The following is a 24,181-nucleotide window of genomic DNA, read 5'->3' as shown; positions in this document are numbered from 1 at the left end:
CTGCTCAACACTGAAACAGAAATATTTGTCCTCCCTTAAATCACCAAAGGTCCTGAGGGAAGGTACCATATCAGTGCCTGCTATTAAATATGGTACTGGAAGTCCTAGTCAGAGCAATCAGGCAAGAAAAAAATAATAAAAGGTATCCATATTAAAAGGAAGAACTAAAATTATCTCTGTTCACAGATGACATAATCTTATATGTAGAAAATCCTAAAGATTACACACACACACACACACACACACACACACAGAATAAACAAATTCAGCAAAGTTGCAGGATACAAAATCAACACAAAAAATTGAGTTGTGCTTCTGTATACTAACAACAAACAATCTGAGATGGAAATTAAGAAAACAATCTCATTCACAATAGCATCAAAAAGAATAAAATACTTCGGAATAAACTCAATAAAGAAGGCAAAAAACTTACACAAACTATACAACATTGCTACATGGAAACACATTCCATGTTCATTGATTGGAAGACCTAATACTGTTAAAATGTGTGTACTACCCAAAGCAATCTACAGATTCAATGCAATTCCTATCAAAAGCCCAATGGCACTTTTTTTGTTGTTGTTGTTGTTGCAGAAATAGAAACAAAATATTTTAACATTCTTATGGACTCTCAAGAAACCCTGTGTTGCCTATACAACCTTAAAAAAGGTTGAAGATTTTATACTTCTTAATTTCAAAACATTACTAAGCTATAGTAATCAAAACAATGTGGTATGTCCAGGCACAGTGGCTCACACCTGTAATCCCAACACTTTGGGAGGCCAAGATGGGTGGATCACTTGAGGTCAGGAGTTTCAGACCAGCCTGGCCAACATGGTGAAACTCCATTTCTACTAAAATACAAAAATTAGCCAGGTGTAGTGGTGCTCACCGGTAGTCCCAGCTACTCAGGAGGCTAAGGCAGGAGAATTGCTTGAACCTGGGAGGCAGAGATTACAGTGAGCTGAGATCGCACCACTGCATTCCAGCCTGGGTGATAGAGCTAGACTCTCATCTCAAAATACATAAAAAACAAACAAACAAAAAACAGTGTGGTACTAGTATAAAGACAGACAAATAGACCAATGCAAAAGAACACTGAGTACAGAAATAAACCTTCACGTATACAGCCAAATAATCTTCAACAAGGGTGCCATGAATACACAGTGGGGAAAAGGACAGCTTCACTGACAAATGGTGCTGAGAAACTGTATCTCCACATGCAAAAAAAAAATAAAACTGGACCTTTACTTACACCATATACAAAAATTAACTCAAAATGGATTAAAAATATAAACATGAAGACCTAAAACCAGGCCAGGCACAGTGGCTCACACCTGTAATCCCACCACTTTGGGAGCTAAGGCAGGCGGATCACTTGAGCTCACAAGTTTGAGACTAGCCTGGGCAACATGGCAAAACACGGTCTCTACAAAAAAATACAAAAGAAAAAAAAATTAGCAAGGCATAGTTGCGTGTGCCTGTAGTCCCAGCTACTGGTAGGGGTGCTGAGGTGGGAGGATTACCTATGTCTGGAAGGCAGAGGTTGTAGTGAACCTAGATCATATCACTACACTCCAGCCTGGGCAACAGAGCCAGATCCTGTCTCAAAACAAAACAAAAAACAAAAAAAGGCCTAAAACCATAAAACTCCAGAAGAAAACACAGGAGAAAAGCTTTATGACATTGGTTTCACAATGATTTTCTGGATATGACACCAAAAGCACAGGCAATGAAAGCAAAAGTAGACAGAAGGTATGGCATCAAATGTAAAAACTTCTGCACATCAAAGGAAACAACAGAATAAAAATAGGCAACCTATGGAATTAGAGAAACTAATGGCAAATCATGTATCTGATGATAAGCAGTGAATATCCAGAATATACAAAGAACTTTCACAACTGACTAACAAAAAAACAAGTAACCTGATTACAAAGTAGACAAAGGACCTTTATAGATATTTCTCCCAAGAAGACATACAAATGGCCAACAAGCACATGAAAAATACTCAACATTACAAATTATTAGAAAAATGTGAAGCAAAACCACAGTGAGGTATCAGGTCACACCCATTAGGATGGCCACTGTCAAAACCCAGAAAATAATAAATGTTGATGACAATGCAGAGAACCCTTGTGCACTACTGGTGAGATTTTAAAACAATGGAGCAGCTGCTGTGGAAAACAGGATGGTGGTTCTTCAGAAACTTAAACATAGAATCACCATGTGATCCAGCAATCCCACTTCTGGGGTATAAATCCAAAAGAAGTGAAAGCAGAATCTTGAAGAAATATTTGCACACCCATGTTCACTGCAGCATTATTCACAATAGCCAAGAGGCAAAAGCAGCCCAAATGTCCGTCGACAGATGAATGGATGGCATGCATGTACAGTAGAATATTATTCTTTTTAAAATAAGAAAATCCTGTTATATTCTACAACATGGATGAAACTTGTATGCTAAGTGAAATAAGCCAGTCACAAAAGGACAAATACTGTATGATTACGCTTACATGTAATATCTAGGGTAGTCAAAATCATGGAAAGAGTAGAATTGTGGCTGACAGGGAATGCAGGGAGGCGGAATAGGGAGTTGTTCTATGAATATGGAGTTTCAGTTTTTAAAGATGAAAGAGTTCTAGCTATCTGCTATACAATAGTGTGAATACTGTTAACATTACTGACCTGTATATTTAAAAATGGTTAAGATGGTAAACTATATATTATTTGGTTTTTGCTAAAACTAAAAATGAAAAATAAAGCCAAAAAATCTCACTGCCTGGCATGGGGCATCTGTTAACAAAAAACATAAAAGGAATAAACTCTCTCCTCCTCAAGGCTGATAACATGGCTTTACAATCAGATATAAGAAGCGACTACAGAAACAAATAAATGTTTTGTAATTACTCAGGAATAAGGAGTCCAATACTAATCATGCCAAAACAAAAACTACTGAAAAAGAGGGAGGAGATTTTTTTCTAAAGTTCAAATAAAAAAAAAATACGGAATAACTCATTCATAGGCCGATTTGTTCAGTTACCTACATTTTTGTAGCTAACTTAGTCTGGGTGTTACTCAAAATGAGGTCACCTTGTAAAAGCAAAGTGTGTAGAAGACACCACCTTCTCTTAATTTTTTCTTGGTTAAAATTACCTCCATAAGGACTGAGTAGGTAAAGATTTGTGCTGTTTAGAGTCTGGCATGGTAGTTCAGAAACTCAGTTTGGTTTGGATCCAAAATGACTTTTTAGAAATTACTGATCTTCTCCATCTGCTGCCATCCCCTTGGGCTCATATCCACACACACACAAAAATGTAAAATCCAAACACCCCCCACAACTCCAAATTTCTAAGCATGAAGGTCACATTGGATAATACGTTATATTAAGGGGTTGGCAGAAGGCAAATTACACAAATGAACAGGGGAATTCAGTGAAAACAAATGATTTATCATCATTACGAAAATCTAGTCACCTACTAAGCATCCAATATAGTAGCCAATAGCCACACGAGACAATTTAATTAGAAATATGGTAGAAAATTCAGTTCCTCAGACACACAGCTACATTTCAAGTGTCCAAAAACCACATGAGCTAGAGGCTACCCTATTGAACAGCAGAGATATAGCATATGACATATATGTATAAGATGAAATAGATATTATCATCATCACTTCTATTGGATAGTGTTGAAAACTAGGCATCCAGTCCGTGGTGTGCGTGCCAAATATGAATGCTTACTGAGTTACTGATTTAAAGACCTCGTCCCCTTTTCATGTCATTCTTGACTTTTCATCACATAAAAAAATGAACATTTCTTTCTATTATATTTTTGTTTAAGATGTGTTGTTTTGTTTCACTGACAAGGATCCATGCAATGAAAATAGAAAATATTTTGTGGAGGGAGGAGGACAAGATGTCTGACTTGATGCAACTGGGAAGTGCCTCTCCCACCAAGAGAAACCAAAATATCAGGTAAACCATCACGATCTCTTGAGCGGAAAACTGAGTGCTGATAGAAGGGTGATATAGACATTGAGGTGGAAGAGGAAGTTGGGAACCCTGCATGGAGTTGCCAAGCACTGGGACCAGCTCCAGGCCTTAAATAGGTCGTGAGGAAGGGGTGAGCGAAGGAACTGCAAGGCAACACTCTCCTGCTGTGGACCTCCAAGATCCTAGCTACAAGAGCTCCCACCACCCTCACAGATATTCGGATTGGCAAGGGGAGCTGCCCAGAGAGTAGACAGAGGCAGAGTTTGAGCCTGCATGGAGCCCAGAAGGTTTTGCATGGAGGCCACTGCAGCAAAACACGACTATCAACAACCATTTCCCTGTGGCTCTAACCTCTGCTGACCACCAAGGCCAGGAGAGAGCAGGGCTATCTTTCCCATGAGACCAGGGTGACTCTAATCTGCCACGCCAATTTCTCTGCCGGCCCCTCCCAAGTCTTCTGGCTGGCTGCTCCCATAAAAGCATACACATAGCACAGCTTCCACTGCCCCTCCTGAATGCTTTGCTGGTGGCCTAGGAGCACTTCAGACCCCCTGCACAGCCTGTGCTCAACCCCAAGAGGTCAGAGGACAAAGTCATAGGTCTGATCCCAATCCCCCAGAGTTCGGACACACAGCTGGGGAATATCCAACCGAGATCTGTGGCCAGAGCTAGATCGGGGTAAGAGCCCCTACTCTCCAAATACTGAGAAGTATAAGGTGCGGGTTCGTAGGCCGGAGCAGGAGCAGAACATGCTTCCGTCTGCAAGACCAGCCAGGGAAAGGTGTAGCCTGTTGGTCAGCCATAGCCTCTGCCAGAAGGAGCCCCACAACCCAGAAGAACCAACAGCTCAGCAATCTGGGTGCAGATGGAATGGGACAAAACTAGCTGGTCAGGCCAGCTACTAGGATAGACACCGTAAGGAGATCCCATTGTGGGAGCACGAGTGGAATGGTCCCCACAGCCATCTGCTAGGGGAAAAAAACCCAGGCTGCAGTCACCACACCAGCGGCATACCCACAGCAACACTGCCCTGCCCAGGGATCCTCACCCTTGACCTACTGCATCAAGGGGCCACCTGTTGACATATCCCACAACCTGCTCTGACTCTGCCAAGCACAGTGGGTCCCCAGGGACCTATGGGTCTCCTGGTAACCTAAACTTTGGCTTGGGTGACACTAAGGGAAGGGAGAACACAACCTACCAGCACCCCACTTTGGGACTAAGAAAACATGAGCATGGCACCAGTGATTGGAGGGGGCTCTCCAAGACCCAGGAATGGATTTGGTGAGGAGGTTATCACTTGCCCACCCCGTCTAACTCACCCCAGAGTACTGCTGTGAATGCACCAAAATATAAGAGGCATATGACTGAGTGCCTATCTACCAGCCCTTACTCTTTTTTAAAAATTATTTTTTTTATTTATCAGTCTACATCATGCTTTTTCTTTTTTAACGATTTTTTAAATTAAAAATTCTTTCTCTTTGCCCTTACTCTTAAGAGCCATGTACTAGATCACAGCCTTAATTAAACCACCAAACATAAATTCTTTCACCATACATCACCAGTGAAACCCAATGCAGGAATCTAACCACAAAGAAAGATCCCGCACAGAGCCTTGACCCTCTGAAAGCACTCAGGAATGAAGTCAGTCGACTAAAGGCAGCATACTCCAGTCAAACCCTCAAGGGAAATAAAGAATATAAAAACAAAAAGCCTCATCCAAACAACAGCCATTTCAAAATGATAAGGCAACACCAGCCCTCTCATATGAGAAAGCATCAGCGCAAAACCTCCGATGATTAAAAAAGTCAGTGTCTCCTTACCTCTAAATAATTGCACTAGCTCCCCAGCAATGTCTGGTTCCTAACCAGATTGAAATGGCTGAGAGAGATGACAGACATAGAATTCAGAATCTGTATGGCAAAAAAGCTCAATGAGATACAGGAGAAAGTTTAAACTCAATCCAAGGAAGCCAGTAAAATGGTCCTGGAGAGATGACATAGTAATTTTTAAAGAAAGAAACAAACTGAACTTCTGGAATTTAAAAATTCACTACAAAATTTCATAGTACAGTTGGAAGCCTAAAGAACAGAATAGATCATGCTGAGAAAAGAATCTCTGAGCTCGAAGACCGGTCCTTCAAATCAACCCAGTCAGATAAAAATTTAAAAACAAAATTTTTTTTTAATGAACAAAACCTGAGAGAAACATGAGATTATGTATCAGGGGAACCACTCCCACAATATTTTAACATAGGTTCTTTTCTATTTCCCTAAGTGTCAGCCGGTCTAAGAAATAAAGGGAAAGAGTACAAAAGAGAGAAATTTTAAAGCTGGGTGTCTGGGGGAGACATCACATGTTGGCAGGTTCCATGATGGCTCCTGAGCCGTAAAACCAGCAAGTTTTCAATAGCAATTTTCAAAGGGAGGGAGTGTACGAATAGGGTGTGGGTCACAGAAATCACATGCTTCAAGGGCAACAAAAGATCACAAGGCAGAAGGTCAGGGTGAGATCACAAGGTCAGGGCAAAACTAGAATTGCTAAGGAAGGTCCATGTCCCACTGGGCACACATTGTCACTGACAAACATCTTAACAGGGTTCAAGAGCAGAGAACTGGTCTGACTACAATTCGCCAGGCTGGAATCTCCTAATCCTATCAAGCCTGGGGGTGCTGCAGGAGGCCAGGGCGTGTTTCATCCCTTATCTGCAACTGCATAAGGCAGACACCCCAGAGCAGCCATTTTAGAGGCCCCCTCTGGGAATGCATTCTTTTCCCAGGGCTGTTAATTATTAATATTCCTTACTGGGGAAAGAATTCAGTGATATTTCTCTTAGCTGCTTTTTGGTAATAAGAGAAATATGGCTCTGTCCTGCCCGGCCCACAGGCAGCCAGACTTTAAGGTTATCTCCCTTGTTTCCTGAAAATCGCTGTTACCCTATTCTTAAGGTGCCTAGATTTCATATTGTTCAAACACACATGCTTTATGAACAATTTGTGCAGTTAACGCAGTCATCACAGGGTCCTGAGGCAAGATACATCCTCAGCTTACGAAGATGATGGGATTAAGAGATTAAAGACAAGCATAGGAAATTATAAGAGTATTGATTGGGGAAGTGATAAATGTCCATGAAATCTTCACAATTTATGTTCTTCTGTCACACCTTCAGCAGGTCCCTCCATTTGGGGTCCCTGACTTCCCGCAACATCTATGTAAAGAGACCAAACCTACAACTCATTGGCATTCCTGAGAGAGGAAAAGAGAGAGTAAGCAACTTGGAAAACATATTTGAGGATATAGTCCACAGAAATTTCCCCAATCTCACTAGAGAGGTAGACATGCAAATTCCAGAAATCTAGAGAACATCTGCAAGATATTATACAAGACAACCATCCCAAAGACATATAGTCATCAGATTCTCCAAAGTCAACAGGAAAAAAAAATCATAAAGGTGGTTAGGGAAAAAGGCCAAGTCACTTACAATGGGAACCCCATCAGGCTAACAGCAGAGTTCTCAGCAGAAACTTTACAAGCCAGGAGAGACTGGGGATGTATATTCAGCATCCTTAAAGAAAAGAAATTCCAACCAAGAATTTTATATCTTGCCAAATCATGCTTCACATGGAAAGGAGAAATGAAATCCTTTCCAAACACACAAACACTAAGGGAATTCATTACCACTAGACCTGCCTTACAAGAAGTACTTAAGGAGAGAGTTCTAAATGTGGAAAGGAAAGAACAATATCTGATACCACAAAAACACACTTAAGTACATAAGCTACAGATCCTACAAAGCAATTACCTAATTGAGTCTACAAAACAACCAGTTAATAACAAAATGACAGGATCAAATCCTTACATATCAATATTAACCTTGAACATAAATAGTCTAAATGCCCCACTTAAATGGAACAGACTGGCAAGACCCAACCATCTATCTTCAAGAGACCCATCTCACATGTAACAACACCCATAGTCTCAAAATAAAGAAATGGAGAAAAATCTATCATGCAAACAGAAAGCAAAAAACAGCAGGGTAACTATTCTTACACAAGACAAAACAAGCTTTAACCAACACAGTCGAAAAGGACAAAGAAGGGCATTATATAATGATAAAAGGTTCAATTCAGTACTACTTAACTATCCTAAATACATTCGTATCCAACACTGGAGAATTCAGATTGATAAAACAAGTACTTCTAGGAAGGTATCAAAATAATAATCAAACATTGTCCCCAGAGGAACTAGAAAAACAAGAACCTCAATGCTACCAGAAGAAAACTAAAATCAGAGCAGAACTGAATGAAGTTGAGATGCAAAAATACATACAAAAGATCAATGAAACCAAAAGTTGGTTTTTTGAAAGGATAAACAAGATTGATACCCTGCTATCTAGATTAATAAAAAGAGTAACAATACCAATAAGTAGAATCAGAAAAGACAAAGATGACATTACAGCTGATCCCACAGAAATACAAAAGATCCTCAGAGACTAACTACTAAAACATCTCCATGCACTCAAACTAGAAAACCTAGAAGACAGCCTGTGCAACACAGTGAGAACCCATCTTGACAAAATATTAGAAAGTTAGCCTGGCATAGTGGCATGCACCTATAATCCCAGCTACTCAGGAGGCCGACGCAGGAGAATCACTTGAACCTAGGAGGCGGAGGTTGCAATGACCCGAGATTGCGCTGCTGCACTCCAGTCTGAGTGACAGAGCGAGGTTCTATTTCAAAATAAATAAATAAATAAATGAAAGAAAAGGAAGGAGGGTAGGGAGGAAGGGACGGAAAGAAGGAGAGAGAGAAAGAAAGAGAGAAAGGGAGAGAGAAAGAAAGAAAGAGAGTAAGGAAAGGAAGAAAGGAAAAGAAAAAAATCTGGAAGCAATGGATAAATTTTTCATTGCTCAAGTTCTATTCAATTCTTATACACAAAAGGAGCATCTACATGTCATTTAGTGTTTAGAGGATTAATTTATAAACTCATGGATTCCACAGAGTAGTTGATAAAGAAATGACTTAAGAGCCTTTATAAAAAACTTATTTTTCTTATTTGTAAAATAGCAACCACAAGGTGAAATTTTATTTTTTTTAAACAGTAACAATGACGACAACAAAAAACACCTACTAGGGAGAAAAAAGAATAATTCCCCACTAATACAAATTCATTCTCTATTGTACTAAACTTACACATTCAGATTATAGTTTCACCTTCATTTAAAATAAGTTAATTCACTTCTGGCTGTTAAGTTTGAATTACTGAAAAGGTTTAAACGTTTCTTTTTAATTGTGGACAAGTCCAATTAACCAGTAAAAAATTTCCAACAATGCTTGGAAAATGTTTCACCCATAAACCAATTTCCTCAAGATGTAAGCAAGTTGTGGAAAAAAGAAAAACAATGAAAGTATGGTGAACATGGTAGCTTCAAAAAAAAAAAAAAAAAAAATCAAACTATGAAGCTTAGCTCATGTTTGAGTTCAAGAAATGCTTATAAGCAGAACGCTACTGACCTCTTGTGTATCAAGAATGTAACATAACGCAAGTGCCAAAAATGGTACCTCCTAAAACTACTGAAAGACAAGGTTTAAGTAGCTTGTTTTCCCAACCAGGTAGGGAACTATTAGAGCAGAGGATACCTGCCTGAGTGCCTTTATATGTTTGTTGTCTCAAAACTTTTTACTGAATCAATAAAGCTGATTAATTTGATTTTTTTATTGTTGCTGAAAATATATAGCAGATAATACAACAAATTAAAGTAATACATTTAGGACTTTTAAAAACTCTCATTTATTTTGGTGAGCCTAAAAAGCAAAACTTGGAGAGTTTCCATTTTAGTGCTGACCATCCAATCTGTCCTGTCTTCAAATGCAGAAGTGCTTAAAACCAGCAAAGGCAAAACAAGTTAGGACTTGACTGCCTTAGCCTTACACTACATTGCTTGAAGCAGTCTTTTAATCTGTTAAGTGACCTAAGAACATAATCCCAGCAGTTTGGGAGGCCGAGGCGGACGGATCATGAGGTCAGGAGATCGAGACCATCCTGGCTAACATGGTGAAACCCCGTCTCTACTAAAAATAAAAAATAAAAAAAATTAGGCGGGCGTGGTGGCGGGCACCTATAGTCCCAGCTACTCGGGAGGCTGAGGCAGGAGAATGGCATGAACCCGGGAGGCGAAGCTTGCAGTGAGATCACGCCACTGCACTCCAGCCTGGGCGACAGAGCGAGACTCTGTCTCAAAATAATAATAATGATAATAATAATAGTTTATGGTAAATCTTTGTTCGCCATCAGATTTCATCCAAGTTTTCTCTGCTTAATAAATATTCCACTTGAAAGACCGAATCTGATGGTACAGGTAAGGAAAGATATAGCTAAGTGTACAGTCTTTGGTTTTCTGGTTTAGAACACTTTCTCCCCTCCCTTACTCCAAGAATAGACCTAAAAAGTACAAGTATAAAGATGTTCCACTTTTAATGCAGAAATGTAGACAATTAGCTAGTTAGTACTGTCAGTTGTACCCGCCCACCACCTCAAAACAAGCTACATTCTTTAAATGTTGTAAGCAACTTCTAGTCATATTTATGCACATCAGCTTACACCCTAATGTGTGAAAAGCAGGATATTCTTTCAGCATCAACTTGTGATTTCATAATTGTTGAAATTCTTTAAATGAATAAAGAGTTATAGACTGCTTTTGTGACAATAAAATCAAACTTTAATTGTGGAGCCAGATAATATTGCCTTTTCTTGCCAAAATTTTAATTTATACTTTTTAGTAGAAAACATAACACATTTCTCATTCATTTAACTAATTAATCCAAATGAAAAAAGTGAAGTACTATAATCACAGGTATACTAATAAACACTTTTACAAAGATATTCAGAAACATTTGCAGCAGGTTTTATAAGACTCTGATATAAAACAAAGTAAAATAAAACATTTTGAATTGGCAAAATCAGTTTACCCAGCCTAAACTGCTTCAAAGAGGCATTTGCACTTCTTGTCCTGGCTTCATAAAACAAAGTAAAATAAAACATTTCGAAATTTCAAAATCAGTTTACCTAGCCTAAATTACTTCAAAGAGGCATTTGCACTTCTTGTCCTGGCTTAAAAACAAACCCTGAAATTACTTTCTTTTATCCAAATCAATTGACCATATTAGCTAATCTGCATAAAGTCTATGAGGATATGTTTTGATAAATGCTATAAACACAAAATTAAGACAAATCTGATAGCTATTGTCAGATATATAGCACATTTAGAAGGGCCTTTGTTAATAAAATGCCTCTAATGTATCCAGAGGTATAGATTTCAAAGGGTATCTGTTGCACATCTGATTCTCACAGCATTCATGAAAGAGGAGACAATGATGTTCCCATTTCACTGAAAACTAAGGTGACTTGTTTAAGGTCATATAGTCTAATCAGTGGCACAAAGACATTTATCAAAGGCCTTAGAATACAGAGTACAGAGCTTCCTGTTGGTAGATTTACCTTCTTAACCACATGGAGATGTGATCCAAGCATCAAAACAAGTGTGAGTCCCTTCAAGTCTGGAAAATACTCCAGCCGTAACAGGTGAAGAGCAAAGTCAGCTCAAGATCTGTCATATGCTACACAACTTACAGTAAAACACTGGGAAAAGAGGAAGCTGATGCGAGGAAGAGGGAAGAATGATTTGAAAGATTATAAAATGGCAAAGTTCCTCCAAAACCTATAATAAGCTAAAACAAACTGGAAAAAAAAAGGTCTTAGTTGGGAAGCCAATATTCAGACCAAAGGAGGGGGTGGGAGGAGAAGATGTAGAAGGAGGAAAGCAGGAAATTATCCATCTTAACAGCTCAAAGGATTTGGCACATATCTATGTTATCTGAATAATCTTGAAATTTCTTTGAGGTAGACAAATGTTAGGAATAAGTTGAGTTCATGTAAAACAAAAAAGAAAGAAAGAAAAAGAAAAAAAAAAAGAGAAGGAAGCTCTACAATCCTTGGTTATTTGTAAAAACCTCTTTTAGTAAAGTGCTTAGATGCCAGCCATTTTATTCCAACATTTAAAGGCTGATTGACGTTAAGTATCTTATAGGTAATGGACAAAAGCCAAGTTGGGCTTTAAAAAAAGCTTAAAGCCTACCAAACTTTACAGTACATTTCTAACTTTTTATACCTTCTTTACATGGAAATTATTGTTTTCTCCTCCTTGTCCCTTGGTAAGCTCTTCCTGTTTTCAAGTCTGAGCTCAAATTCACTTCTCCTGCGAAGTATCCACGATTCCCTCAGTCAAATGCAGCGCTCCTACTCCAAAAGTCCCACTAAGCTCCAAGGTCGCTTTTGCTGTGTTGTGACTGTTTGCCCACTTGTCTCCCCACTGGACTGGAAGCTACTCAAAAGGCAACCCTGCTTCTTCATTTTTACGTGGTCAAGACACAGCACTCTGTGGGTACTCAAATTAATCAATAGTTCATCCTATTTACAATCTCTCAAGCAGCTCATTTTATGTTAGTTGCACGATCTGGAGGTCTGGAGTTCTTCACATGAAATTTAATAAATTATCCTGCAAGCTCATTTTTATTCCCATTTTTTTTACCCAGGGACAATCAGTCTACCCGGGCAAATAATGAGGTTGCGACCTTAGTCCCTCTTCCCAACCTCATTTTTTAGTTACATTCCTTTCATTAACATGTCCTTATACACTTACAAATAAAACTAAGTCCCAAGAGGGCAACAAAATATATGATTCTTAATGATATAAAAACAAATCTTTCTGATACTAGATCTTTTATACTAGAAAAGTAAATTCTTGTGCTTGAACATCATTTTTAAGCACTTAGTGAATTTGAGAATCTGAACTGCCTCTTGAAATATTCGCAGGAAAGAAACATTATGAACCAAATGCAGGAACATAGCTATTCAAAGGGACATATTTTTGTACTTGTTTTGCTCCAATTTCTGCTACATAGACCGCTCCAGTCTTTCTGTCGACTTCCAGGAGATGTGGCAAAACTTGATCTGCTAGTTGGATTGTGCTGATCACAGAACACTCCCCAATGCTTCCCACCGGGGGTGCTGCTACAACTGAGAGCCTGCTAAGATTCAGCTGGGCCACAATCAAGTACTTCCCATCAGGAGTAAATCTAAGGAGAAAGACATTTAACATAATAAATGTCTGTGAAATAAACATAAGGGGTTATTTTTTTTCAACATTTTAATCCCCTACTGTGCCAAACAACAGTAGGCATCTACTTGCTGAATGAATCTTTTAAGGAGAATTTTAATTTGATCTAATTCTGTTTATGAGGGAATAAGATGTCCATGATGGTAAGCAAAGCCAAAGATTAGCTTAAAGTTTTTAAAAGTATCAATATCATAGTCCACAAAATGAAACTAATGAAGAACTGACGTTAGGCTGGGTTTGATTTTTGTCCTGTGTTTAAAAATTTACCAAGTAAAGGCTAGAGGAGAGGTCTAGCATGTTATTTCTTGTGTTCACTTTATCTGGGATCTGAAAATCTCGGATATCAACTTTCTCTGTATATTTCTATTTTCCCCTGATTCAAAATTAACAATAAACATTTTAAACTTTCAGCTAGCTATTCAGAGAAGTGAGATATGTACACTAACTAAAACAAGCATTTGGCAATAAAATGAAACAATTACCTGACTGAAGAAGGTCCCTCTTCTGTGAAACAATTATTCCATGCTCCTAACCACTCCCCAGTGTCTTTATCAAATACTTGGATTCTTTTATTTCCTCGGTCAGCAACCCACACCTGAAAAACACACAAAAAAGTCAATTGAAAAATATCCATAATATGAGAAAAAGAAAGGGAAAAGAACATTTATTTTCATTAGTTTCACATACAATATCTCACTTAAGAGGATTCCAAAGAAGGTAGTATAAGTCCCATTTTCAGATGAGGAAAAACTAAAGTTCAGAAAGGTTACCTTCTCTGAAGTGAGCTTACAAGTGGGAGAGGCACAACCCAAAGTTGTCTTAACCCAAAGCTTATAATACTCTGTCTACTGTTCTAAATGTGAGAATAACTAAAAAGCTGGAGTACTCTACCATAATGCAGGGGATCAGTAGATAATGAAAAGTGACAACATCCATTCATTCCTTTAACAAGCATTCATTTTTCAATGAGTGCTACTGGCTTGTCAGCTCCTGGGCCAGGCAATGTGACAAAGAAAAGCAGCCTTACTTCTCGAGAGCTCAAGATAGCAGGATGTGAGGTATTCATTCATATTGCAGTATCATTAAACCCATACCTGCTATTACCAAGGTATGTACAGAGTGCTGAACCAACTAAAGAAGCAGCTTGAGATATTTTAGCAACACATAAAGAACGGTAATAGGTTTAATTTAGGTTTGTTATACACTGTAATGGGTTATTAAGGAACTTGTTATAAGACAAGAAGTGAGACGCATTCTAAATGATATTTCATGGCTACATGCATGCAACTTAAAGCATAAAGGGAAATGGTTTTTGATGACTTATGGCCAGGGTTGTAGAGAGGTATGAAATAATGCACTGGGAGTGGGTCAGTCCCATTTACTTCTACCTCCCTGCTTTTGGTCCTTTGGATTTCTTGGGTTTGTGGATTGAGAGATTATTTCTTCACCAGTAACCCTGACTACAACTTCATCAATGTGTGCGAATTTTGGTAGCCATTGAATTCATCTCCAATCAGAAACAAATCAAAACTCACTACACCATTTAAGAAACTTTATTAATGCCAAAATAAAGCAATTTCTCAAGGTCTTTTCCTGATCTATGATCCTTTACTAAGGATGGGTTTTCTTAAAGATTTTGAGATTAGTATCCCAGACAAATGACCAAGGAAGAAGTACAGTTTATACCCTAGGATGGAATGATACTTTAGATTGTAGTACTATCTTTCCTGCTCAACACTCAGTGAATTTTGATTATGGGAACTCCTGTTTAACACATAACAAGAAGTCTGGAACTGACTAACCTTTCATATACGGTCGTGGTGATGATTAAATGAGTTAATAATGTAAAATACTCAGAACAGAATTGCTATTGTTATAAAACAATTGTGTATAATTGACACTCTTTATCATTCAGGAATGCCAGAGTATCCCCATCAGATGATATCCAAGGCCTTTTAGAAGGGTGTTCCTCACCATGATGAATTTACCTGGGTCAAGGTTTCCCAGGCTCTGAAATTTGATTTTTTTTTTTCTTAGCACACAATGAGTCACCCAAGCTCAGAAGGATAATGTGCAAAAGTTTAATTTAAACTTTCCAGTTCCCAATTTACATACAAAGTTCACATGGTTGATTAACGTCTTATGGCAGATCAGAAGATTTAATGATCAAAACATTCTCATTTTTGTCAATCAATTATGATTAGGAAGCCAAGTCATAATTAGAAGTTTGTTTGCTGATCACTGAATCGGAAGTAGAAATGGATTAAATGCCTAATGGTATGAAGGCAAGCAGCCTAATGTATCCATTGTGTGTCAAGACATTTAGTCATTTAATAAATAAATACGACTACGATGTACTAGGCACTAAGAAATAAAGCAAAAGAGATTCAGTAAGCACTCTCAACAGCCTAACATCTATTAGGGGAGACAGACAAATGATTATAATATAGCATGATAGTTACTATGATAGGAAGTACAGGCTGCTATGGGAAAAGGAGGAGAAACTAATATACAAATTTTTTGGTGGGGGTTTTGTTGTGAAAAGGTAACCTCAAAGAAGTCAGATCTATGCTTAGAAGTTGAGTCAAGGCAAAAGAGATAGTAGTGAGTAGGGCAGAAAAGAGAGAAATTGATTGAAATTTGTTGGCTAAAGCTTTCTGTTCCCTAAACAAAGTGGAGCTAGTGAGAACAAGAGTTTGCCTAGGTGACTCTTTTTCAAACTTCCAAGATTAACCTCTCCCACTCCACTTTAGATCAGCACATTTTTTTCTTGAGAAGTGAAAAGATATTCAAACACTTTTAGTGGAGTTTTCCCAGTAAGCAGGCAACTTTTTCTTTCAGGCAACTTTATGTTCAGATCCATTATTTGTTCCTTCTATCCTTTTAAATGGTACAGGATATCCATTGTGCTCATTTCTAAATATTTGGGGAACCCCCTCACTATACGACTCAAACATTTGTACGGAAGTATGTGTGCACACCCAGCCCCAGAGTAATTACCCAGACATACCCACTAACACACATCTCCACATGCCCAGACACACATGTATACAATCTATATATACATGCCCAGACACAGACACACACAGACACACACACACACACACACACACACACGCACAAACATATTCAGATGCATAGTCCCAGAAACAATGACACTGTATTTTTACCCGACCAGCTGAATCAAGTGTAACACTGTGAGGTATGTTGAACTTAGCAGGCCCTGTCCCATTTTCTCCATGCAGCCAAAGGATCATGAAATCTATAAATGGTAAAAATATATAGTCAGAACAACATATAGAATCTCTCAAGGATTTGCATATTTTGTGAAACAGGTTACAAAGAACTATTTAATTACACTGCTGGTTCACTTGACTATGCTTTCTCAGCTTTCCTGTCTATATGGCCACTTGCCCATCTCTTACAATTAATTTTTTTAAAGTTCCTTCTCTGCTTTAGGCAATTAATCTACTTCTTTAATTATTATCTCCACTTGAATTTTTCATGACTGCTTCAAAATCATTATTTAGGGTTTATGTCATCCTCTCCCTAAAACTGGTTCCCCTTCCCAACTTATCTGTTACTTGATATTAGTATTCCACAGACCTTAGAAATTCACATTATGGGCCGGGCGCGGTGGCTCACGCCTATAATCCCAGCACTTTGGGAGGCCGAGGTGGGCGGATCACGAGGTCAGGAGATCGAGACCATCCTGACTAACATGGTGAAACCCCATCTCTACTAAAAAAATTCAAAAAATTAGCCGGGTGTGGTGGGGTCGCCTGTAGTCCCAGCTACTTGGGAGGCTGAGGCAGGAGAATGGCCTGAACCTGGGAGGCGGAGCTTGCAGTTAGCCGAGATCATGCCACTGCACTCCAGCCTGGGCAGCAGAGACAGGCTCCCTCTCAAAAAAAAAGAAAAAAAAAAATTCACATTATGATTTTACCGTCTATCTCCTTTATTATCCACTATGGTGGGTTCAACTGTGGTCCTTTAAAAAGATGTCCAAGTCCTAACTCCTGATACCTGGGAATGTGATGCTATTTGGAAATAGTTTTTGCACATAAAATTAAATTAGGGATCTCATGAGATCACCCTAGATTTAGGGTGGTCCCTAAATCCTTATTCAGAGAAAGAAGGGAAAGACTGGAGGCACAAAACCACACAGAGAAGAAGGGGCTGCCATGTGAATATGGAGACAGACATCAGAGTTATGCTGCCACAAGCCAAGGAATGCTTGGGCCACCAGAAACTAGAAGCGGCAAGGCAGGACCTTTAGAATGAGCACGGCCTACCAGATTTCTGACTTCCGGATTCCAAAACTGTGAGAATAAATTTATGTTGTTTAAAGCCATGCAGTTTGTGGCAATTTGCTATGGCAACCACAGAAAACTAATACACTCATATTCAATCTGTCTCCTAGATTTTGTTGTTTCTTTCATTGAAATTTTTGGATTCTTGCTTTACCCTTACCCTATAAGTCCCTTTTAACTGTTATCAACCAAATTCAGTTACTAAATACCAATTGACTACATAGCCTCCAAATGAGAGCTCACTTGAAATAGATCCTAAAAGAATGTCTTATAAAACCTGCTGCTGTAACATTATTTTCCTACTAAGAAAACCTCAAAAACTTTATAGGCAAGAACATGGCTTTAATAATCCTTAAATAAGACTTCAAAAACATCCCAAATTGTATTTTATGCTGCTGAAAAAGTGCATCTTCACCTTCTTTCCTGTTAATAACAGCCTGTAGACCATGCATGATAAACCCTCCATGAATGTTCCATCCATCCTCCCTTCTCCTCCCACCAAAACCAGTTTAGTTCAATAACTACTTCCTTCATGACATCTGGTTCTATTTCTCCAGGCAATTTAGTTTCTCCTCCTAAGTCGATTTTGCTTTAAGAATCAATACCATAGACTACATTGCATTGTTTCATACATAACAGATCTGCACCTCCTTATACTAGAGAGGACAGAGAAAGGGCATTCAATAAAATGCTTGCAGATTAATCAGCCTGTAGGATACCTGACTCTGGACTTCTAGGTTTCTAATTTCTACACACTTATCTCCTGAGCCCACTAGAAATTCTCATACTGTTGCCAGGTACTTTTGGAGGAATCTCCTGGCCTTTGGTGAAGAAAGTCGGCCTGTTATCAGGATCATTTATTGTGGGCAATCATACATCTGTTTTTCAGTTTTCTGGCAGTAATACACTTAGCTCTTTACACACTGCTTCATACACAACACTTAAAACATTATACCAAGTATCAAACAAATTCAATCCAATTTATAATATTTTTATAATACCATAAACAATTAAGTCATGTACCTTGGGACAGTTTGATCAATCTGTTATTCAATCCTCCATCTCCATCCACAATGTAAATATCTCCTGTGTCCTCTACATATAATTCTGCTGGGTTATCAAACTGCAAAGGATTCAAACCAGTGCCTTTTGTGCCTGGAGTACCCAAGACTTGAACAAGATCACCAAAAGAACTGTATTTTTTAACAGTATGACCAAAGAATCCTATAAAGATAGATATGTACATCTCACAAATAAAACCACTATACAAATATTCAGATTTTTCAAGTAAGCTAAGAGCAAAAATTTGATAGAATTAAACAGTAATAAATGGTTGATAGACTTAGGAAATTACATATAACTAATAAGCACTATAGCTTCTTTGTAAATTATAGCCACATTTGATCACGAATTAAAATCTCCATTAGTACAAAATAAGCGGATTCTAAACTCAAATAAATAACATCCCCATAATTGACTCATTATACAGGAAACTCAGAATGTTAACAAAGTATTGGGGCAGCATTTTCTTTTTTAATCTTTTGACCTTGAATAAGCATTGCTTATGAAAGGAAATCAAGAAGAAAATGTAAAGGGAACAACTTATATTTGAAACTGTTACTTCAATCATTCACATACAGATCTTAAATTTCAGTCAGTCAACAAAAACATTCTCTATGATACAGAATTTTTTTTTTTTTAACTGCATTTTCACCTTGTGGAGACATTCAAAATACAACCCCTCAACTTTTCTTTGCTAAGAAGAAAATAATCTTTGTAAATCATGAGTATCTTATTTTCTCACGTTAAAATTTCTTTAAGTTAAAATTAACAAGCAAGAGCATAAAGCAGACTATCAATAAGGGAATATCATAAAGCAGTTAACAGAAATCAATTTGAAGGTACATATACCCAATTAATTGATAGGTATTCAAAAGACAAACCGGATACATTGAGCTTACCAGAAAGAAAGTGAATCAGCTTGCATTACAATTCTATGTTAAATAATTTATTTATTATTATACTTTTGGACAGTTGAGCTAAAGTTTATAGCAATAAAAAACACATAAACCTCCAAGTTTCTAAAAACTAGCAAAAAAGACTACCAATAAAAATTTTTTTTAAAAAAAGGCTAATTTGTAGCCATATTTTTCATTAGAGGAAATTTATTCCTTTGGGAAATAGGAACATAAAACCGTCTTCAGATCTCTGGGTAGAAAATTAGCTGTAATGGAAAAAATGAAGAGATCATCTGTGCTCTTTTTATTTCTGGGAATCAAGGAAGTCTTATTTTTAAAAATCACATGAATAAAATGAACTAAAAGTAATGGTCTTTAACAGTGGATCTTCAGGAAAAAAGTGAAAATAGACCCTCATTACAGTATTACAATTCACTCAGTGATAATCTATAGATTTTTTTGGTTGAACCAGAATCTTACTATGTAAAACACAGCATGAAATAAACAGGCCATCAGCTGAGGCCCAGAAATCTTATGGGTTCTGAAAACAGCTGCGATAATGGCACTACTTACAGAAACTGAGAACTCGTTATCTCTAAAAAATGGTATCTGAATCAGCCAGGACTGTAGCACCAGGATGTCCCTGAATTCAAGAACACAACTGAGCCAAGGAATGCCAGAAATAATGTCTTTATAATCCCATTTCTTCCTGAATTCCTAGGGTAATGCCAGGACATCTCAGGTATTGCTTTAAGCTACAGCCACAGGTGAATTGTTTCTCTGAAAACTTTCTCCATAGCTGCCATTCAGCTGTGCTCACTTTATTTTTCAGCTTTTTTGTACTAAAAATATTTGATGGCAGGAAGATTTCAGACATACTTCAGTCAGTAGAATTTCAAAAACATTAACACCAATTTCTGCAATCTTTGCACTTTGAGCAACCAAACAGTTACGATTTCACAATCTTTTATGAAAGAGAACTGGAAAAGGAAAATAAGAGTCAAGGATTCCAGTCATTGCTTTTAGAGACTGCCACTTTATTTGGCTTCAGTTTAGTTATTTAATCTGAGAAGAGCAACTGATGCTTTAAAGAGGAAAAGTCCCTAGACAAGTTCAAGGAAAGATTATATTAACAGGCTCCTTGTCAAATTTCTTAATTCCACAGAAGCATAATATAAAGTTTGTTAAAAACATGTGATTTCATGAATCGTTAAAGAAATTACAATTAGATTCAGCAACTCTGATTTTAAACAACACAAACAAGGACATGTGCAAAGATGCGATTTCCAGTAAGATAATTTAATAGATATTACTATACATACCACTTCCTACATCCGTGATCCAGATGGATTGTTCATATAGAGTACTGGCTGCAAATATACCATGAGGTGTGTCAACTGTATAATTCCAGGCTCTTAGAAAATATCCATCCTCTGTGAACACTAATATCTTTGGGATGTTATCCCCTCTCTGAAGGTATACAAAAAATAACTAGGATCAGTTTTAAGGAAAGGTAATCTGTATCTTGGCAAAGAAAAAAAAAATAACTGAGAATTTTACTAATATTTCAAAAACCACTTTCAAAATCTAACATATCTTTCACATTCGAAACCAAAATACTTGAAACCAACTCAAAAATAAATTGCACAATTAGCATGATATAAACGCATATGGTCAGTTACTACAGCAAGAGAGGAAGGTTGTTGTTTCGTGTTCATAATTTCTTTAACTCTCTATTTTACTTACTTGACCTATGTAAACCAATCCGTTGAGGGAGTCAACTGCAACACAAAATGTTGTTCCGGTAAAATATTCGGGGTGCTTAGGCCAATCCACATCCAGCCGGTAAAGACTTTTCTCAGTTCTCCAGGAAACTGCAAAAGTAAAGTTCCTCAAAACCTTAAATAAAATCAGACAATTCAGATTTAGTTTACCCTCTAGGGAAGAAAAAAGGGGGGGAGGGGCGGATGGTAACAGGGCTTATTGTTAAGCATGCCTTGACAACTAGAAGTTTGCTGGACTGAAATAATTCCAAAGAAATGGGCTTATGTGCCTAAAGACCAACACGACCACAATAGAAATCTGCAAATTATTTGAGGGTGTAGTAGGAGTTGGGAAAGAGGAAAATGGCGATGTAAGATACACAGATTTTTAAACTCAAATTTTATAACAGTCAAGGCAGTTCGGACCCAGGTGCAAGCTTTGAGACAAGCTACTGAGGGAACCAGGGCCTGCCACCTCCATCCCACGACCGTGGCGACGCCTCCCAACAGGGCTATCCGCACACCCGACAGTCATTTCCTCACTACCCAACTCACTGGAGAGCCACAAAAACGCGAATGCAAAACCAGAAATGCAAGAAAGAAGCCAGCACCGGCTACGCAGACCCAGAATCTCGCCATGACCAGACGGGAAGCCAGGCGAGGGAGGGTCCGCAGGTGTCTCGGGGAGGACCTGACAGCCTCAGGCCCGAACGGTTTGTAGCGGCACAGAGGGTCTGCCCGGGGCCCGAAGACCCTATCTCCGGTTTCCCCTCCCTGGAGGCACGAGCTTTGATGTACGAAAGGGAACGGAGACTAGGGCGAATGAAAATCAAAGACGACCAGTTCCGGACTTCGTGTGCATTTCGGGGTCCCCGCCCTTATGTCAGGTGCTTCGGGCTCACCCAGTGACCACCCTTTCCCGCCCTCAGGGCAGTCCTCGCCGGTGACTTCCCGTGGCCACCAAAGTATGGGCGCCCGTAGATATGCCTTAATCGCTCGCCATTTATTCTTTTTAATTCAGACGGCAAAATCAAAAGATCGCACACTCAAACACGAGGTATAGTGGGGATAACATTCAAAATAATGACAGCTAGGCTTCGGGAAGGATTTTTGCCACATCCTATTCCCACCATCCAGGCATCCGCTATGGATGCCTATGTTCCCACACCAGGACCCCACCTCTGGCTTTCAGGAAAGAGGGGCCCAAGCTGGCGGCGCAGTGTTGAGTTTACTTGGGCGCGACTGGCTTTATAGTAGGTCCCCATGAGCTGGTGGGGGCTGTAGGGGTAACCAGGCAGGGCGCCTGGCGCTGCTGGGGCTGCGTTTTTCCGGAGTCCCCCTATGCGAGGCCGTGCCCCTCTTCGCCCGGCTCCCGGTGCTCTCCAGCCGCCGGCCCGCTCCCGGAAGCCGCAGCAGCTGGTAACAAAGAGCCTGCCGGCCCGCCTGCTGCCAGGGCCGAGGTACCCAGGAGTCGAGCGCAGCGGCTGGGGATGAGTGCGAGCCGGACCATGCGTCCGGGTTCGCGGCGGTGAGGGTCGCGGCCGGCGGCCGAGGCGCAGGTGCGGGTCGAGAGACCGGCGCCTCCCTCCCCGCCGCCCGTGGACTCCGAGTGCAGGTGTTTCTGCTCTGCCGGCCGCTCCACCTGGGCAAGCGGCTTCAAGAGCTACCTGTGGCTGCACCTGGCCCTCAGCTGCAGGGAAACGGCACTCAGCCCCGCCGCGGAGCCCGGGTTTTTCTGCAGAACTCAGGGGACCTGGCTCTTGCCCGAGGTGCCCTGAAGCATTGTGTGAATAAGCTGGGGAAGCCTGACTGGAGTGTTTTTTCTTTTTAATAAAAAAAGTTTTTCTGAATCTCAGTTTTTAGAATTTTTTTTTTTTTTTTTTTGCGAAGTTTGCAATACTCTCTACCTCTTCGCATCCTCTCTTGCTCGTGGAGTCTTTTTCCTCCTCAGCTACAAATATTTTTACTATCGGCGGAGCTGACCAGGGATGAACGTCTTGTAATTGCAAGTATAACTGTTAAAACCACGTCGGGGTAGTAGTCAAGATGGATAAAAAGTCCTTTGAAATGGTGCTGGATGAAATTAGAAAGGTAATTACACTCGATTCCAGGAATTATTTTATGAGATGAATTCTCGTGGTTTAGACTCTCTTTGAGGTACTGTGTGCAGATTGTGCAGCATGAGGATCCTAGGATTGCCCAATTGGTTTGAATTCTCACGTGTAATGGAGGAGTTTGTATCTTGATACGTTTCCAATACAGATAGAAATTAAGTTACGTTAACGCCGAATTTGAGACTCAGCGCGGTGTCGTGGGAATGATACTCAGACGCCCCTCCGTTCCAAAGCCTGCTTTACAAATCCTTAATAGCTCTGTACTTTGGGGCAAGTGGCTTAGTATTTTTGAGTTTATTGCCTCATCTTTCAGTAACACACGAGTGACTGAAAACTAGAGGTAATACGCAGAAAGTTTCTTTTATGGTAGTTATTATGATGGGGTTTTCAAATCTAAGCATAAGGTAGAGTGTATTTGTTGCGTTGGCCATGCAAAATTCGTGTCCTGATGTTAAGTGTGGCATTAAGTTTAGAGTCACGTTCTTAGGAACTGGCCGTCAATAACTTGAGGTTCAAATTTTTTTCTCCCGCTTTCCAAGTTTTTGCTGCTTTTTGAGGCTGTTGTGTGGATCCCATCTCCCAGAGTGAACCAGACAGCAATAATTCTGGAAGGTAGTCTTGAGCCTAACAATATCTCAAGCACAAAAGTACCGAAAAGTTACTTATTTTAAAATGTAAGGACTTGGTGCACCATTGTTACATCAACACACGGTGCTTTCCTTCGGCCTTCCGGGCAATTATTCTTCCTCACCTGCATACCTCTAGGACCCTTCAGTGAAACGGAAGAAATTGTTCCCATGTGCTCTGGTGCTTATTTCAGTTTACGAAGGTGTTATTGTCTCTGGTCTTGCACTTTTACTTTGGTT

The 24,181-nt window shown here is 39.3% G+C and overlaps 2 protein-coding genes and 1 long non-coding RNA gene across 5 annotated transcripts in view; 2 read left to right on the top strand and 1 right to left on the bottom strand.

The window, feature by feature from the left end:
* LOC116270563 overlaps window positions 1-6,330 on the top strand; it is a 31,291-nt gene extending 24,961 nt beyond the window's left edge. The window contains exon 4 of the long non-coding RNA XR_004178669.1: window positions 3,866-6,330. This is a non-coding gene — a long non-coding RNA (uncharacterized LOC116270563). The remainder of the gene's footprint in view (window positions 1-3,865) is intronic.
* Window positions 6,331-10,687: 4,357 nt separating this feature from the next.
* NHLRC3 (NHL repeat containing 3) lies at window positions 10,688-22,168 on the bottom strand. The gene is made up of 7 exons (XM_003913793.3): window positions 21,757-22,168; window positions 21,185-21,337; window positions 20,761-20,908; window positions 18,504-18,704; window positions 16,338-16,429; window positions 13,650-13,762; window positions 10,688-13,126 (listed from the first exon to the last, which is right to left on the bottom strand). The coding sequence occupies exons 1-7, from the start codon at window positions 21,838-21,840 to the stop codon at window positions 12,874-12,876; spliced, it is 1,044 nt and encodes a 347-aa protein (XP_003913842.1). The 5' UTR covers window positions 21,841-22,168; the 3' UTR covers window positions 10,688-12,873.
* A 202-nt stretch (window positions 22,169-22,370) lies between these two features.
* The window catches only part of PROSER1 (proline and serine rich 1), a 28,762-nt gene continuing 26,951 nt past the window's right edge, over window positions 22,371-24,181 (top strand). Inside the window, exon 1 of one of the 3 annotated variants that reach the window (XM_009191812.3) lies at window positions 22,371-23,292. In XM_009191812.3, the coding sequence (XP_009190076.2) occupies window positions 23,248-23,292 (45 nt within the window). In that variant the 5' untranslated portion in view covers window positions 22,371-23,247. The remainder of the gene's footprint in view (window positions 23,293-24,181) is intronic. The other 2 variants (XM_021929556.2, XM_021929555.2) reach the window with 2 other exon arrangements.

The sequence above is a fragment of the Papio anubis genome, chromosome 15, assembly GCF_008728515.1.
Source record: "Papio anubis isolate 15944 chromosome 15, Panubis1.0, whole genome shotgun sequence".
Lineage (NCBI taxonomy): Eukaryota > Metazoa > Chordata > Mammalia > Primates > Cercopithecidae > Papio > Papio anubis.
The sequence above is the reverse complement of the archived record's forward strand: the minus strand, read 5'-3'. Positions and strand labels throughout refer to the sequence as shown.